General features: G+C 39.4%; 3 protein-coding genes across 3 annotated transcripts in view; 2 read left to right on the top strand and 1 right to left on the bottom strand.

Annotated features, from left to right (window-relative positions):
- Positions 1–3,489: 3,489 nt before the first annotated feature.
- On the top strand, positions 3,490–3,798 carry Smp_002500 (hypothetical protein; the record flags this gene model as incomplete). Its single annotated transcript, XM_018799384.1, has 1 exon — positions 3,490–3,798. The coding sequence occupies one exon, from the start codon at positions 3,490–3,492 to the stop codon at positions 3,796–3,798; it is 309 nt and encodes a 102-aa protein (XP_018651178.1).
- A 2,887-nt stretch (positions 3,799–6,685) lies between these two features.
- Positions 6,686–8,914, top strand: Smp_123460 (hypothetical protein; the record flags this gene model as incomplete). Its single annotated transcript, XM_018799385.1, has 2 exons — positions 6,686–6,815; positions 8,865–8,914. The coding sequence occupies 2 exons, from the start codon at positions 6,686–6,688 to the stop codon at positions 8,912–8,914; spliced, it is 180 nt and encodes a 59-aa protein (XP_018651179.1).
- Positions 8,915–11,815: 2,901 nt separating this feature from the next.
- The window catches only part of Smp_123450 (hypothetical protein), a gene marked incomplete at its 5' end in the record, with an annotated part of 17,933 nt that continues 12,921 nt past the window's right edge, over positions 11,816–16,827 (bottom strand). Inside the window, 3 exons of the mRNA XM_018799386.1 lie at positions 11,816–12,255; positions 14,513–14,756; positions 15,194–15,356. Coding sequence (XP_018651180.1) covers positions 11,927–12,255; positions 14,513–14,756; positions 15,194–15,356 — 736 coding nt within the window. The 3' untranslated portion in view covers positions 11,816–11,926. The remainder of the gene's footprint in view (positions 12,256–14,512; positions 14,757–15,193; positions 15,357–16,827) is intronic.

The raw sequence follows: 16,827 nt of genomic DNA on the forward strand, positions 1-16,827 counted from the left end.
CAACCGTGGCCGTTGTATTAAAGAAGATTGGGTTATTACCTCTTCCATAAATATACCTCACAGGTCCTTGGAATATTTGATAGATCATTACAGAAAGGACACTTCCAAAGAGTCAGGAACCGGCAGGCACCAACAATCATACCGATTATACAGCAATATGTGCTGCCGGGCACTACTGTTTATACAGATGATTGGAGAGCGTACAGGTGTCTAGATAGACTGGGATATGTGCATGAAGTCGTTATACATAAGCGCCATTTCGTTGACCCTACTACTGGGGTGCACACTAACAACATAGGAGCTATGTGGTCAAGACTGAAGGAGTTTTTGAGACCCTATCATGGCTCCAGAGGCAGACTACTATGGAGCCATATGGATGAATTCATGTACCGCATGCAATATGATTTTAGAACTTCTGAACCTATATCCAACCTTGATAAGTTTTTAACTCATGTAAAAGAACAGTATCCACTTTAATTCTTTGGTTTTGTATAATAAATCTTTACTATACACTAACTGTCTTCTGATTGGCTAATATTTCTCAAGGTCATTTAAGATTCGTTCAGAGGTCGCCCATGTTCTTTAGTCTCGCCGTGCTCATCTCCATATTTTGTGTTGGCATTATATTTCCTGATCCATACTGAGTGGTGAAAAGTTTGTGTTTAAATTAGTACCTCTCACTCCATATGTTCAACGCTTCCTTTCTTGAATACCTGGACGCGCTATAAGTCACCACCTGTTGTCTCCGTTGATCTTAGGAGTTGTCACGGTATTTTAAAATTGTTAAAAATAAGCGTTTGCGTCAATCTACTTGCTGAAACTAGTTTTTACAGTCGAAACGCTTTTTAAAAACTTTTACATGGCAAATTACTGAACCAAATGTTAAAGTGGCTGTATTATCAAATAGATGGTTTGTTGATGAACAACAACTGGGAACCATCTACTCTGTAAAGAAAAGTATTCTTTTTGAAGTCTCCTAACACGTTAAGTTTGAGCTGAATCACTTCTAGCAACCGGAATCACTATTAATTAGCTCGATGATTGAGGGAGAGTCGTGTATGAGTAGTTTTTAAGTTTAAACGAAGGCATAGCACCTGATTAAACGAATTTCCGATTTAATTTGACCCGAAGGAGATAATTTGCTCAGAATTCTGTACGCAAACTGGTGATGAGGACTCACTAAACGTGAATTCACAATTGGAAACCTATGATGACTGTTGCTGTGAGTTTATGTACATTATTGTAATAAACGTTCGGTATTTATGAACATAATAATACAGTGCTCACTCTGTTTAAGGAATATCAGAACATTTTACTAATGTTTAGGTTGCACGGTAAATACTCAGCTCACAAATCCTGACCATTTTACACCGATATATAATGACAAAAATATATTTCTGAAAAGACAAGTACAAGCCATTTGTAGCAGTAAATAAATCCTCAAAATAAATAGCTCTGTAAGTGTTCGACATCCGATGCTGACCACATTAGTTTTAATGGACTCACCTAGCTGAAGGCGCTCAGTTATGCATCCGCACCAGATAACGAGTGGGAACGCCGTGCTCAACCTCTCTTGTGGTCACTAGCCAGGTTAAACCAGTCGCTCCTCGATATATTCATAATCTATCAAATATATCTTCGAACCTCCTCGCTTCTGACTCTTGATTTCACAGGGTGGGCGCGACTAATTATAGGTGTTGCTGGTTAAAGTGTTGTCAAACTACAATACCTATGGCATCTTCAAATTAACGATTTAGGGGCGCTTTATATAAGCTGTGACCTTGACGAACGCGCTTGTATGGTCTGTGTATCAGATGTAAGAAGGAGCTTTATGGTTGCGCTCTACAAATCAGATACTGAGAAGGAAAATGCACAGCTAGGTAATTGGATATAAACCTCAACAGCATTTCACCGTTTGTAGTTGAGCGGACAAAGATATAGACAAACTGATAAAAATTAGTCGTAGTTAAATAGTTTTCAAGTAAGGGAATACAGTAACAAGAAGCAGTGCGTTCTGATATGCAAAATGACGGACCATGCTATGATGTAACAACTGAAGTTGGAAGCTGGAGGGTCACTTTTTTAAGTCGTAGGTGCAACAAGGACGAGTATAGCTTGTAGGAACATGGATAACTCTATTGTTTATGATATATTATTTTTTTGTTGTCCACAAACACTGAATGCCATCTATTAAGCCGCACACGCTTAGATAGAAAGTATGCACACTACAAGGGATCTTGATAGAATAGCAAACCCAACGTAGCATTTGAAACGTGAGTTTAAGGAGTAGCAAGCGTAAGAGAGCAACCTTAGCATCACTGTTTGGCTGCTTCATCCTCAATCATAGGCGCCGAAAAACGAATAGACTGTTCTGCCTCGCAAACATGAGTGAATTGAAATCATCACGCTTTCCATCAGTGTTCTCGGGTCAGTATCCCCAGTATCCTTCCGTTTGTGATGTTAGGTTTATTTAAGGTGATTTAGAGAAAATATATCATATCCTACTCGAGATTCCATGTATCACATTATACATGGAGACAGTATTTGTGGTAATAATAATATATTCTCATATAACAATATGTTATATGAGGCATGCTAGTTTACAGGCAATATCAAGTTGTTATTAATGCTACAGGCTTTACTTTATTAGGTTACTCAGTTATGTTTATATATTATACAAGATCCATGTTACATGTTTATCTGACTGTTACAATTCATGAACTATGGGTCGGGTATCGGTGATGTTCCGTAAGTTGCTACAATATAGAGTATGGGATTCCAAAAAAATTAGAGCATTTTGGAAAGAGCAACGGCCGCGAAATGTTTTTTGATGTAGGCTGAAAGTGAAGGAATACAGAAGTCATTGGTAAGGCTATGGATAACGATGCGAAACTGACAGTAAGTCATTGGGATTCGTGTGGAAGTGCCAGACTGACGAGATATAGACAATATGTTGATAGCGTCATATGCTATTCAAGCTGAGCAACACTTTTTTCAGGCTCAATAAATGCATGACCGCTGGCAGTTAGGCAGCAAATAGTGGGGTTTGCGCAATGACGTTTGTCAGTTATATCCAATCAAATCGCTGCTTCAACGCCCACCACGTCAACTTGATCCGATATTTATGTAGACTATCCCTGTTGCATGTGATATGTCGTTTGAAGCACATCATTATTCTATCATGTTATTGTGATCGCAAATCATTTTTCTATTCATTTCGATAAGACACACAATACTTGTCAATATGTCTGTGCGTTTCACTTGATAACTACGATTTCCTTAATTACTTCACTAATTGAATTGTTTTTCGCGTTTAGTCACAGATAGAGTTCAAAACCAAGTTGTCCTTGTTCTGACATTAGCTTTCAGACGGACTCTGGGTCGTCGGTATCGCGCTTACAGTTCCGGTAGAATATCTGTAGGACAAATTAAATCCTTCATAGCTTCGACCGGTATCTCGTCAGAAATTCGTACGTTCAATGCTGTTAAATGTCTACGGAGAAGAATCATAAGACTGATCAGATCCCTGAATTATCTCCCCACCACCCAAAAACTCCTAGTAATGACAAGTTTGAAGGAAATTGCTACCGAGTGGATTCCTTGTTAGAGTTGGAATTAGCTACAGTACGCTTAGGTCAGACAGAAAGAGAAATTTATCAGCAAAGTTTGAATCAAAGGGGAAGGGAAAATTATGGTCAAGCTATGGCTAGCAAGATGTCGTACCATCCTACATCCGCTCGACATGGAATGGATAGTCCTTCTGGAACAGACTGGATAATTACGGTATCTAAAGCTTAAGACCTACCAGGACTGTAAGGTCTGATGGTAGTTCCATGAAGTAATAGAGTTTCATATGGGACTTTAAAGACTGCTTCGATGAAAGTGTCAGATGCTGATCTAAGTTAAACTATTTGGTTCAGTATTGTGATGGTGGAACCAAAGTTACTACTGTTCAGTGTGTTTTGCTTGAACCAGAAGAAGGCTATTGTAAGGCGTTAGAGCTTCTCAAGAAAGCGTTCGGTTGGAAGCACACTAAAGCTCATGCGTTTATTGATAAGGCGGTGAACATCCTTGCCATCAAAAGGACCAATCCAGATAATTTAAGAAGGCTGTCTAGTGTGATGCATATTTGTGAGCTAACGCTCAGGCAGATGAACTATGTATCCGATCTTAATTCTACAGAAACTATCGAGAGTATGTATGTGAAACCCTCACCACACTTACAAAGAGAATGGGTGGAAGTGACATGTAGAATTCTTAGGAAGGGTTGAGAGCCTTTGTTTAAGGACCTTTGCGAATTTGTGAAGAAGCAGTGGGACATTTTTAATACAAGGTACGGATTACTTGTCAGTGGAGATCCTTCTAATATCAACCAAAATCAGTCGGCTGTTGTTACTAAAAAGAGCCTTGACTAAGAGTATAATGCGTGTGTGTCGTTTGCCTGTACGAATGAATCTGATGTCGCCCCATGCGTAAAACCAAGCACCCTTGGTTTGTTATGTTTATTGTGTACCGAAAACCCTCCCTCAGACCAATGTAGAGGGTTTAGAGATAAGTATATTGATGCAAGGATAGAGTTTGTGCTAAAGAAGTTGTTCATTGTCTGTCTGAGGGCGAACCACATAAAAAGAAACTTTCGAGCGCCGAGATCGTATGCCGTCAAAAGATGTGGCTGGAGACACCATACCTTGTTACACAGGAAGCTGGAGTAGCAGAGGGATAGTAATAGTAATGCCTACCTCAATAACCAACTATGTACTGAGGGAAGAGCTAAGCTTGTATAGAGACAAGTAGCATTTGCAATAGTGTCTGTATAGGTAAAAAATGGAGAAAAGGCTATACAGACTTGTGCATTCCTGGGTAGCGGCCCAGGCGCTTCTCTTATTACATAAGATCTAGCTAGAGAGCTGAATTTAGGGGGACAGCTCGAGACACTCCCAATGAAAACGCTGGATAGCCAGTCCACATTTCATTGTAAAGAGATTCGATCAGAAGTATCCTCGTTGGACTTCTCTCCATCACTCAGGATTCCAAAGGTATGGACGGTCGAGAGAACACCTAAGTTACGTAGGATAGTGCCAACGGCATCTCAGAAGACATCGTGGTCTTACTTGTGCGGTGTGATCCTGCCAATGGTTGAAAACGAAGACGTCAAAGTATAGATTGGGTGAAATGTACCTGAGAAGAGGGTTGGAAAATTCAACGAGCCATGTGCTGTAAGAAATCCTTTAGGGTGGATATTGTTTGGAACTTACAGTGAGACCACGAGAATATGGGTTTCATAAATCATCTATCGCTCAGGATGAATTAGAAACTAGATTACACCAGTTATATATAGATTTAGTTAACAATCTGGTAGATGTCTTCACCAGATTTCGACATTGACCAATAGGTCTCATGAGAGATATTGAAGCCATGTTTCATCAAGTGCTTATCCCGCCACAGGATTGGGACGCCCTTAGATTTCTATGGTGGCCGCAGGGTGACATAAGAAATGAACTAGAAACCTATAGGATGAAAGTACATCTGTTTGGTGTGGCCTCCTCACCAAGTTGCGCAATGTTTGCTCTGCAAAGAACTATCCTAGATGATGAAGCTAGGTTTCCTGAATGTATTATACAGACAGCGAAAGAACAGTTCTACGTTGACGATTTATTAACCAGCGTTGAAACGTTATAATAATCTAAATTAGTATATTCTCAGCTGAAGGAAATGTTATGTTTAGGGGGTTTTAATCTAACCAAGTGGGTCAGAAACAATGTCGAATTGATGAAGTTTATTCCAGAGGAGGACCGAATAGAAAGGAACGTAGACATTTGTTTATCTGTGGGAAGAAATGAAGGGACCCTAAGAATAGGGTGGAATGTTCGAACGGATAAAATCTTTAGAGTGTGCGAGTTCGATGCGACTCCTACGAGGAGAACCGTTTTGTAGTATGTAGCTTTTATATTTGACCCCATTGGGTTTATAGCTCCATTTGTTTTACTAGCTAAATTAATTTCGCAAGATACATGTCAGCAGAATCTGGCATGGAACTCAGAGCTTCCTAAGGAGTGCTCTATGAGATGGGACTGTTGGCTCAGAGGTATGAAGCGGCTAAATGAAATGTTAGTTCCCAGATGTCTCGTACCAGAATCGTACAAACTACTAGCTTCTCAGATTCATTGCTTTGCCGATGCCTCAGAATTTGCATGTGTTGTGGCGTATGCTCGTTTTGAAGATGTCTCCCATCAAGTTCATTGTTCATTGTCCAGGGTTGCCAGAAGATTTGAGAGGTTCGTAAGCAATAGATTAGCAACAATGCACGAACTGTGTACAACAAGCCAATGGAGATTTGTTGAAAGTAAACAGAACCCTGCGGAGAATGCTTCGCCTAAATTGCCGTCAGCTGAGTAGTTTCACGGACCGAACGTTTTATGGCAGAACGAAAGTGACTGGCCTAATTCAGGAGAAAAGGAAAACTTTGTCTTAGCCCATCTGTATACAGAACCAGGTGAGGTACTCGTGGGGGATAATTTAGACTGATTTCGGATCACTATTCGTTCTATGCAAAGATTCCGTCCATATTGTCAGGAAGAAATTGGACATCAAACCATTAATTCTTGGTAGATTGAGGTTGGAAGATATTGCTAGCGGGAAGCGGGATATAATAAGGTTTGTTCAAATTATCTCATTCCTCACAGATATGGAGACAGTACGACCCGTACAACATAAAGACAGGCACGGCAATACATCTGAACTTCAAGAAAGACAGAGGATTGGAATAGGTGAACCTGTTACGAATAAAGAAATGACACCCCATCTAATCTCTACCGGTAAGGCAATGAGAAGTAGCGTTGCATGTAAGAAACCGATAAAAGATCTTAATTCACCGGTAATAGATAACGTTATCCGAGTAGGTGGACGACTTCAGTTATCGTACTTGCCCTTCGAAAGCAAACATCCGCTCGTACTTCCTAGTAATCATTTTGTTACTGACTTGGTCGTAATGCACTATCATTTATGTAACGCGCATTCCGGTATTACTCACACCTTGAACAGTCTCCGCGAATAGTTCTTGATTATTATAGCTAAGGCTACTATGCGAAGAGTCATGAGGCGGTGTTTCCGATTGAAGAGGCTCAACACTACGCTGTGCATACACGTTATGGCTCCACTACTCCCACAGACACTTAAGTACTACCATCCAATTCTGTTAGTAAATACTATTTCGGACCGTTTTATTTTGAGGGAAGATTAGTCGTTGAAAAATGTTACGGCTGTTTGTTTACTTGCCTGTCTATCGGGGCAGTTCACATCCAACTAGCCCACACCTTGGATACTGATTCGGTTTAATGAGCTCTCTCGAGATTCGTTGCTAAGAAGGGACACAAAAAACATGTGTTTAACGGCAACTGTTCAAACTTCAGAGCTGATGCGAGTCTTATACAAGTTGTGTGTAGTTGGGACCCGAACAAGTTATTAAATGCCCTCCTGAATAGAGGTTGTGAATGGCAGTTTAAAGCTCCGAGAGCTGGTCACCGAGCTGGTGTATGCGAACGCGTCATAAAGTCGATAAGAAGAATTTTACAATCACTACTGTTTCAGAAGGTAGTAACGGATGACAATTTAGAAGCGTTTTTATTGGAGACCTAAGTAATATTGAACAATCGGCCACTCTTAAAGCTGGTTAAGGACTGTGATAATTTGAATTTATTCACAGTAGATCAGTCATTGTTAGTTCATACAGGTGTATCTTTCTACGAAGCTCAGATGGGAAAAACATGTCCATATAACAGGACATGGAAAGAAATCTCAACAACTAGTCAATCTATCCCGAAAAAGATGAATGAAGGAATACCTACCAATACTCAAGGCGAGATCCAGGCGGTCGGACATGCATGAAGTTGTGGCTCCTTGTTATGTTATACTGTAAAACCTTTTTTAGCCCCCAAATGCCCTGGTACGGCTGAGAGTGGGGAGAGTCCACTCTCCCTCTCGAAATGCTCCTATATGGCCCCGCGAATATATAGCCTCTGTCAGGGAAGTCCTACTCACTGCCTTCTCAGACCACGGGAGTTGTTTACGAAATTAAGAGGACGAAAAGCGAATGTCCGACGCTTTAACCGGGTTGGTGGACAAGGTGAGTCCACCTAGGGGAGATAGAAAACCCTGATTCCAAACCAATAGTGCACATGGGCTCCAGTACTCTGAGGGAACAAATGGCGTATGAATCAATCGTTGGTCACCGGCTACCATGGGACTGCATCTCCTCATGATGCTTCACTGCCTTGTGGATCAGACATTTAGGTCAAAGGCTCGGGGTTTGGTCCCCTAAGAAAACCACCTGCTTCAGTTTGGGCACCTAGGCAGTATCACAGCCCTCACACAAATCAAATGAGATTTGTGTGGCGCATATGTATCTGGTGCTTCCTTGTACCAATATTTATGTGTCTAAATAAATAAATAAAATAAAATAAATGATATTTAGTGTTAATATTTAACCATGTGGATTACTGCTGAACCTGGGAAATGAAAGAAACACAATGATATATTACAGAAAAACTGAGTCCCTACCAGTTAATCTCGATCGACAAAAGCGAATCGACCAGTGACAGTCGAGTTAAACGCCCGCCATTAAAGACTCAATTAATCCTACACTGGTTGCCATTCTGACACTTTTAATTTAACCACCTGCCATAAAACCGCACCAGTTACATAATCCTGACTAATCCTTGTCTCCGACTCATTTTGTAATACCCCTTCAAGTGTTCGGTACGGATGTGTCGGTTGTTCTCCTTATAACTTCACTATATTGCCTTTTTATACTAGTTGCATAAGTTTACATTTTGCAAACACAACGAAACTTCTGGTTATATACGTAGAAACCTGTTTTGATAATAGCCCTGCTATGACTTTGTATGAGACAGCATGAGGGCTTTCCAAGGAATTTATTTGTAAGAAAATTAAAACTAACACAACCTATCTATTGACGATTCTCGTTCAACAGAATTTTTTCGTGGAGTTAGTTGTTACAACACCTGTCAAAATAAGTGATAATTGAAAAAATCGTATTGTTCTGGCTTGCCTGTGTCATTAATAGCGGCCATTACTACTGCTTGACCACTGTCCATAAAACAATTTGTGAATAATTACTTCTCATAACATCAGCGAATATACCTGAAGTGGGTTTGACATAATTTGTCAACTCTTTTCTCGTCTAGACAAACAAGACAGGACGACAATGTCCACAATAAATCGTACACATTGGCAGAGGCGAACAGAACCTACTAAAACATTCATTCATTCTTGTCGTCTCTGTTTATGCGTGCAACATCAAAATACTTCCCACAAAACTCAACTTCTTGTTGGGTAGCAAAAAGAAGTCAATTGAGAATTCCATTCCGTACATGAAACTTACTACAATCTACTATGAAGTAATGAACTAAAAAGGTCATATTTGGAGCAACCAGCTTACTTTTATTAAATTATACACTTACTAATAGCAATCCCAGGCTTCCTGTTGCGGACGTCACTGACGGTGACTTCGCTGTGAAAACTATTCTTCACATATTTCAGTACACTGTTCAACGCCGATGTTTGTTGAAGTGAAGCGGATACGTTTTCCCTCTCTACATCTAATAAACTTCTAATCAATAGGTTACATAAAAATCTTGTGGAACATGTGTGATTGAAGGGACGTATCCTTTAATTACCACCATTAAAAAACTTCCAAGAATAGACTTACAGTCAGACTTACAATCGAACTACATGGTTTCAACATAACCACATATTTTTACAGCTCTTAATGTGCCTAGCACCCCAAGATTGTCTTTAAACACCGAAAGTGGATTCCGAAATAAAGTGTAAATACTTTCAACTCTCATTACGATTTCCTTTACATCTCTGACAAGTGCATTGGGTACATGTCATCCTCATTCATATGATTCCCACTCCATTTGCCCGTAGGGAGTCATTAAAAGCATGTTCCGATTCTTCCCGATGTAGAACCTCTGACCAAAAAATCGTTTTCGAGAGAGAAATGCTGAGTATACGGGAGCTGTATTTTAAACAATTGATACAATAGCATTATCATTAGCCATCGGTAAGATTTGGTTTAGGTACAGAATAATAAAATAACAAGGAATAAAAGAAGCGACCCACTAATAAGAATATTTGAAAGTCAATCACTAGGCACAGATGCAAGTATACCAAAAGATTGATACAGGACACCATTTGCCGGGCCTATTCGTGGTATTCAAATACTAGAGTCCCGCAGCCACCCCAGCCCTTCAAGGTTGTGTAAACTAAGAAGAGGAAATTATAACCGGGGAATGATTTCCGATTTATACTCTAAAAACATCACAACCGGCCTAAACTCTTTTATATCATTAGGCGGAGACGGATAAATATAAGTCCAACATGTTTTACGCCTAGAGTGTAGGAGAGTGTTCTTGGTGACAGAAGGATCTAATTCTGTCATGTCTTGTTATTGGAGTTCACTATGGCCTACAATGTTACGGATTTAGGAATAAAAACGATTGGACTTCCCTAATACGATCGGTTGTCTTCGGAGTTGACAACAACCAATTATGCTCAACACATCAAACCTCGACAGCTGGGTCAGGAAGGAGACGGAATTGCAAGTAGCCTAATATTTGTGGTAGAACAAGCAACTCAGACGAAATTGGTACAAAAGTTGTTACTGTAGTAGCAGAATATGACCTTCGAGCATGTAGCAATCTGGCGAATAAAAAAAAACATGACAACCAATCAGAGGGCAAGGGTCATGCGAAAAATCGAATTGGTAAAAATTATGCGAGCGGTCACCGTTTCAGAAGAGATCCCATCCATTTTAATAAAATCTGACTATTCTTGCCACCAACTGAACAGATTCTTAATATTTTTCTCCTGAAAACGAGCAGAAACAAATTAGAGACTAAAAGAGGAAGTAATTGACGAGTTAAATATTGAGCAGTCTTCTTCAATACCTACAAAGAATACGTAAGAGTCTGGAAATCTAAATTATCAGGCAGTTCGCTTATAAGAAATAAGGGGGCGAGACTATAATTTATGGACGACCTCTGAGCGACGCTAAACTGACCCTGAGAATGTCCATCTACTAACTAGGACTAAATGATGGTTATAAAGCAGTGTGAGGAATTGTGCGGTGAATTATTTTTGACATTTACACCGACGTCAAGAGAACCTAATAACGCTACTATCGAACAGTCCAGAGTGACTTCGAGTCAAACTGATTCTATAACGAATTAAATGATTAGCCAGTTGAATTGTCAATCACTCTGGGGTTTTTAGTTTCGTTCTTGTTATTACTCAAGATACTACTGTATTCATAATCAATCTCCCTCTTCACTTCCCACTATTCCTTCTACCTTAACTTTCAACCCTAAACATTCTCCTTTGGTTTCCTCCTCAAGTGTCACCATGTCCAACGGTTCTAGTGCGCGAAACGCTGTCCCAGGTCTACTAAAACCTCGCTCCAAACTACACATTGGAGCCTTCAACGTACGCACCCTATGTCAAATCGGTCAACAGGCCTCCTTGGCTAAAACCCTAGAATCTCGTACCATGGATGTATGCTGTGTCTCCAGGACTGGCCTGCGTCAACACCTGAACTAAGGATAGGGAACGAAGTAGTCGAACGTTTCGACACCTTCACTTATCTTGGAAGTCTGATCAGCCCTAATGGGTTGGTGTCTGACGAAATCTCAGCATACATACGTATTATGTGAGTGCTGCACACTGAACAATCTTACTTACTCGACAAACTTTAGTACTCAAAAGTAAAAGTAAAAATGATCGAGAAACTAGGACTTATAGGATAATTTACTCATAAAATTAATTTACAGATATACAAAATAATCCAAATGAACGGGTTCAGTATTATTTCTGGAATTAATTATGCACGGGAAAATAAAATAAGGTACTAGGTGGGATTTATAGTCTTTGTGTTAAGCGTTTTAACTGCGTTAATTAACATCTTGATTTCCAAAGTTTCCCGGCGAAGTTCTTCTGATACTGTTTGCCACTGATTTCCTTCGATATTTTCCGTGGTTCTAAGAAGGCTGCCAGGTAGAGAGCTACGAATAGATGATTTGTCTGTTTTTTTACGCAACAGTATTTGTCTTTCCAATTTGTCACGACGGTTCTTGAGATTTGATAACCATTGCCTAAGGCCTTTGTGTAGACGATCACGAATCACGATAACTTCATTACGCATTGCGATTTCAGCTTTGGTAGGACCTTCGCCTAAAGCTAAACACAGTAGATTATAATAATAACAGTGGAAATCAATAATGAACGCTTACAGGATAATACACTTTAAAAATAACTGAAATCTAATTTAGCTAAATAAAAATGTTTGCTGAAATTGAAGAGTTTTAGTTTCGAAGATATTTCACCACTATATATCAAGTGCGACAAAGCAACGGGACCAGATAACATCCCGGCAGAGGCAGTGAAAGCAGATGTAGCAGCAACTGCAGAGATACTCCACACTCTCTTCAGTAAGATTTGGGATGAAGAACAAGTACCAACAGACTGGAAAGGACTTCTGATCAAGATACCAAAGAAATGCGATCTCAGCCAGTGTGATAACTACAGGGGCATCACTCTTCTCTCAATACCAGGAAAAGCCTTCGACAGGATATTGTTAAACAGAATAAGAGACTCCGTTGACGCCCAACTTCGAGATCGACAGGCTGGATTTCGTAAGGATCGATCGTGTACAGACCAAATTGCAACTCTATGGATTATTGTGGAACAATCAGTTGAATGGAATTCATCACTCTACATCAACTTCATTGACTACGAGAAAGCATTTGATAGCGTGGACAGGACAACACTATGGAGGCTTCTTCAACACTACGGCGTGCCTGAGAAGATAGTCAATATCATACGGAACTCCTGTGATGAATTAAATTGCCAAGTCATCCATGGAGGACAACTCACAGACTCATTCAAGGTAAAGACCGGTGTTAGGCAAGGTTACTTACTCTCACCCTTTCTCTTTCTCCTGGTGATCGACTGGACCATGAAGACGTCAGCATCTGGAGAGAAGCACGGGATACAGTGGACAGCTATGATGCAGCTAGACAATTTAGACTTCGCAGATGATCTGGCTCTTCTATCACACACGCAACAACAAATGCAGAAGAAGACCAATGTAGCAGCAGCCTCAGCAGCAGGTCTCGATATAAACAAAGGGAAAAGCAAGACTCTCTGATACAATACAGCATGCACCGATCGAATTACAATAGACGGAGAAGCTCTGGAGGATGTGAAAACCTTCACATATCTGGGCAGCATCATTGATGAACACGGTAGATCTGATGCAGATGTGAGGGCAAGGATCGACAAAGCAAGAGCAGCATATCTACAACTGAAGAACATCTGGGACTCAAGACAATTGTCAACCAACACCAAGATCAGAATTTTCAATACAAATGTCGAGACAGTTCTACTGTATGGGGCAGAGACGTGGAGAAATACGAAAGCCATCATCCAGAATATACAGGTGTTTATTAACAGTTGTCTACGCAAGATGCTTCGGATCCGTTGGCCAAACACTATCAGCAACAAGATACTGTGGGAGACAACAAACCAGACTCCAGCGGAGGAAGAAGTCAGGAAGAAGCGATGGAAGTGGATAGGACACATATTGAAGAACTCACCCAACTGCGTCACAAGACAGGCCCTCACATGGAATCCTCAAGGCCAAAGGAGAAGAGGAAGACCAAAGAACACATTACCTCGAGAAGTGGAAACAGACATGAGAAGAATGAACAAAAACTGGATAGAACTAGAAAGGAAGGCCCAGGACAGAGCGGGTTGGAGAATGCTGGTCGGCGGCCTATGCTCCATTGGGAGTAACAGGCGTTAGTAAGTAAGTAGACATTTTACTAAGAGAGTGTCATAGCATGTAAGGTTTTGAAAAACTTTACTGGCTAGAAAAACCTGTAACTCAAAGATCTTACTGCGTTTCAGTTACCTTACAATTTCACATTAGACCGTACAAGGTAATACTTCAATTAGCAATGCTGGTTCACGAAGGAACAAACTGCAGACATAGTGGGATTAAGCCATAAGGTTACTGGCCCCGAGTACCTAGTTAATGATTAGGGACCTTACGAGGCGAGATTCGAAATCGGTCGCAGTAGTCCAGATACTAGGTCATGAATCCTAACAGTATCCCACTGCTACGTAACGTCACCGTATTTCTTAATTACGAACACGTTCCTCGATATCTAGTTTTTTCTATGTTATTTCAAATCTCGTTATTTGACTTGTTGAACCAATGTTGCTGTGTTGGTGAAATGTAACAACTTTAGCTGATAAATACCTGCAGAAGATCCGACGTTGCTCACAACTGACTGACTTGATCAGGATGCTTGGTAATTGTTCCATTCAGTTTTTATAGCGTTAAATTGATGTAAGCTTTAGCAACACATTCTAAAATTTTGTTTTAAAATTAATAAGGATTTAACAGGAAGTTAAAGAACTATTTACTTACCGGCCAAACGAGTTGCTAAGTTAGCCATACGTTTGTCTAACATACTTTGACGCTCAGTGATTATAGAGTGACGTTTTGCTAACTCCTCAGCTTTAGATTGCAAAGTTTGACGTTCAGATGTTAGCTTCATTGCTTCGGAATGTTGAGCTGAAATTATATCTTGTAATTGTCTAGAATGATGCTCAATCATTGAGCGAGCTCTCATTAAACGATCTAGAGGTCCTTTGCGCAGTATGTCAGAGACCTAAAACAAACCAAACTACATAAGGTTATTTATTTCCAGTCATTCAAAATTTTGGAGTATGACAGCATTTTTACGATTGCATCAAGCGCTATGATAATCATTTTGACTAGTCAGAAGGTAGAAATAATAAAGGCCTGCAACGAAACAATAGGCTCAGAATAATAAGCAACTTGTTTATTAGGTATGTGTGCATAGGTGTGAAGGCTAATGATACTATCCGGTTTCTCAAACTAAAGTAGGTAGAGTGGGCTTCGAACAAAAGCGGTAAGCACCGATCTACACTATAAAGTTCTGATTTAATCATTATACGTGAAACTAATGACCAGACAAAATGAATTCAGAAACATTTCACGAGTAAGTTGTGATTTCAATATCGGTGCAACTACAATAAGTATCAACTAATATTCAGCAACTGAATTATAAGATTCACACATTACCTTAATAAAAAATTGAACCAACTGTTGCTGGGTAAGATCAGGTTGTAAATTTAATCCTGTTATCACTGGAAAATGTGAATTTTCTCCCGATAATACTTGTTTTATTTGAGATGTGAAATGTGAACGGAGAGTTGAGTTACAGGAATCATATTGATCAGTAGTTCTGAGATATAAAAAGACAAAAGAATTTATCAACTTACATTGTACACCACACATATTACGAAAATCAAATAAGTGCAAAGAAATGAATAAAAATAACTCTCAAAGTATGCACTTGATTAATGGGAGGTGACTGTCGACAGACAGCGCCGAGAAGTCCCAAACAAAAACTAAACAAATCATCAGTCCTACCCGGTTTTTAATAATGTACTAAGCTTATGTCACTTAACGATGAAAGTAAGGTTCGAAAAATACACATCATAGTAATGTTACATGCACAATAGAGCCTGAGAGAATGGAACGGTGACCTAATGCTTAGAACATTTGGCTTTTAAAAAGTAGATTGCACAGTCAGATGCCATTACACCTTCAATCTTATCAGTCGCGTAGTATCAATGGCCCTCATAAGAACAGCGTGATTACTCAGAGTCGAATACATAAAATTGTACGTGGTAAGTGCGAGTTCTGAGAATGATGGAGAATATCTTTCAGTCAACATATCTATGAAAGTGAGAGTGAAATGTGGCATACATGTAAGTCATTAAACAAGAACAAGTTCCTATACTAAGATAGGTATCAGCGTAGAGTTCATAGTTTGACCTAAATCTGTTTCTTTTAATAATTGCATGAATAGTCAAACCGTAGTAAAATCAAACCGATTTTAAATATTGCTTTTTGAAGATAAGATACTTCATCGTGATATACAACCACCTTTTGACTACTTAAATTGATATTTGAATCTTAAAATCACTTGTATTTGTATGCCAGTGTTTCGCTATTCTGTGTTTTATCGATATACTGTTCGAAAATCCAAGTTAACCAGAAGCAGTTAAAATATGTATCTTAAATTTTGTTTCTGAAGGCTAACTATACAAACCAGAACCATACCAAAGTGTCTAATCTATTTATTTTGAGGCAAAATCTGTAATTGCTGGGTCAATAGTTCAGGATGTTAATTACCAGCTACATGATCTTACTTCAATCAAGGCAATAATCGAACAACAATGTCCAACTCCAATATTTACGACATGAATAAAAATCCGACTGTACAAAAGGAATTTAAACTGTACTTATGTAAAAATAAGAACAATATTGTTTAGTTCCAGTCAACTTTTATATATTCCTGAATGAGATGATGGCAAATCTTTATTCAGAAACTAGGAAAAGGTTGGGAACACAATGCTGAGTTAGATTTCAATAGGAACTTTCCATACAGTTCTTGGAAAGTGATAGATTACATGCCATATCCTAATTGAACAATTACCGATTTTGTTACGAATTTTAGTTGGTGTCCAGAAGCTTTCAGGATATAACGGTCACACATAAACCTATAAATATCCTCATTTTCTGTACCTAAAATAACTTTAGAAGTAAAGCCTTACTTTCTACTTACTTTGATCCGGAAACAAAAGGAGGAAAATTATGAGAAGTGGTTTTACTTCTAAGTTAGAAGTAAAGCCACTTCTCATAATTTT

This window comes from Schistosoma mansoni, chromosome 3 (assembly GCF_000237925.1).
Source record: "Schistosoma mansoni strain Puerto Rico chromosome 3, complete genome".
In the NCBI taxonomy this organism is placed as follows: domain Eukaryota; kingdom Metazoa; phylum Platyhelminthes; class Trematoda; order Strigeidida; family Schistosomatidae; genus Schistosoma; species Schistosoma mansoni.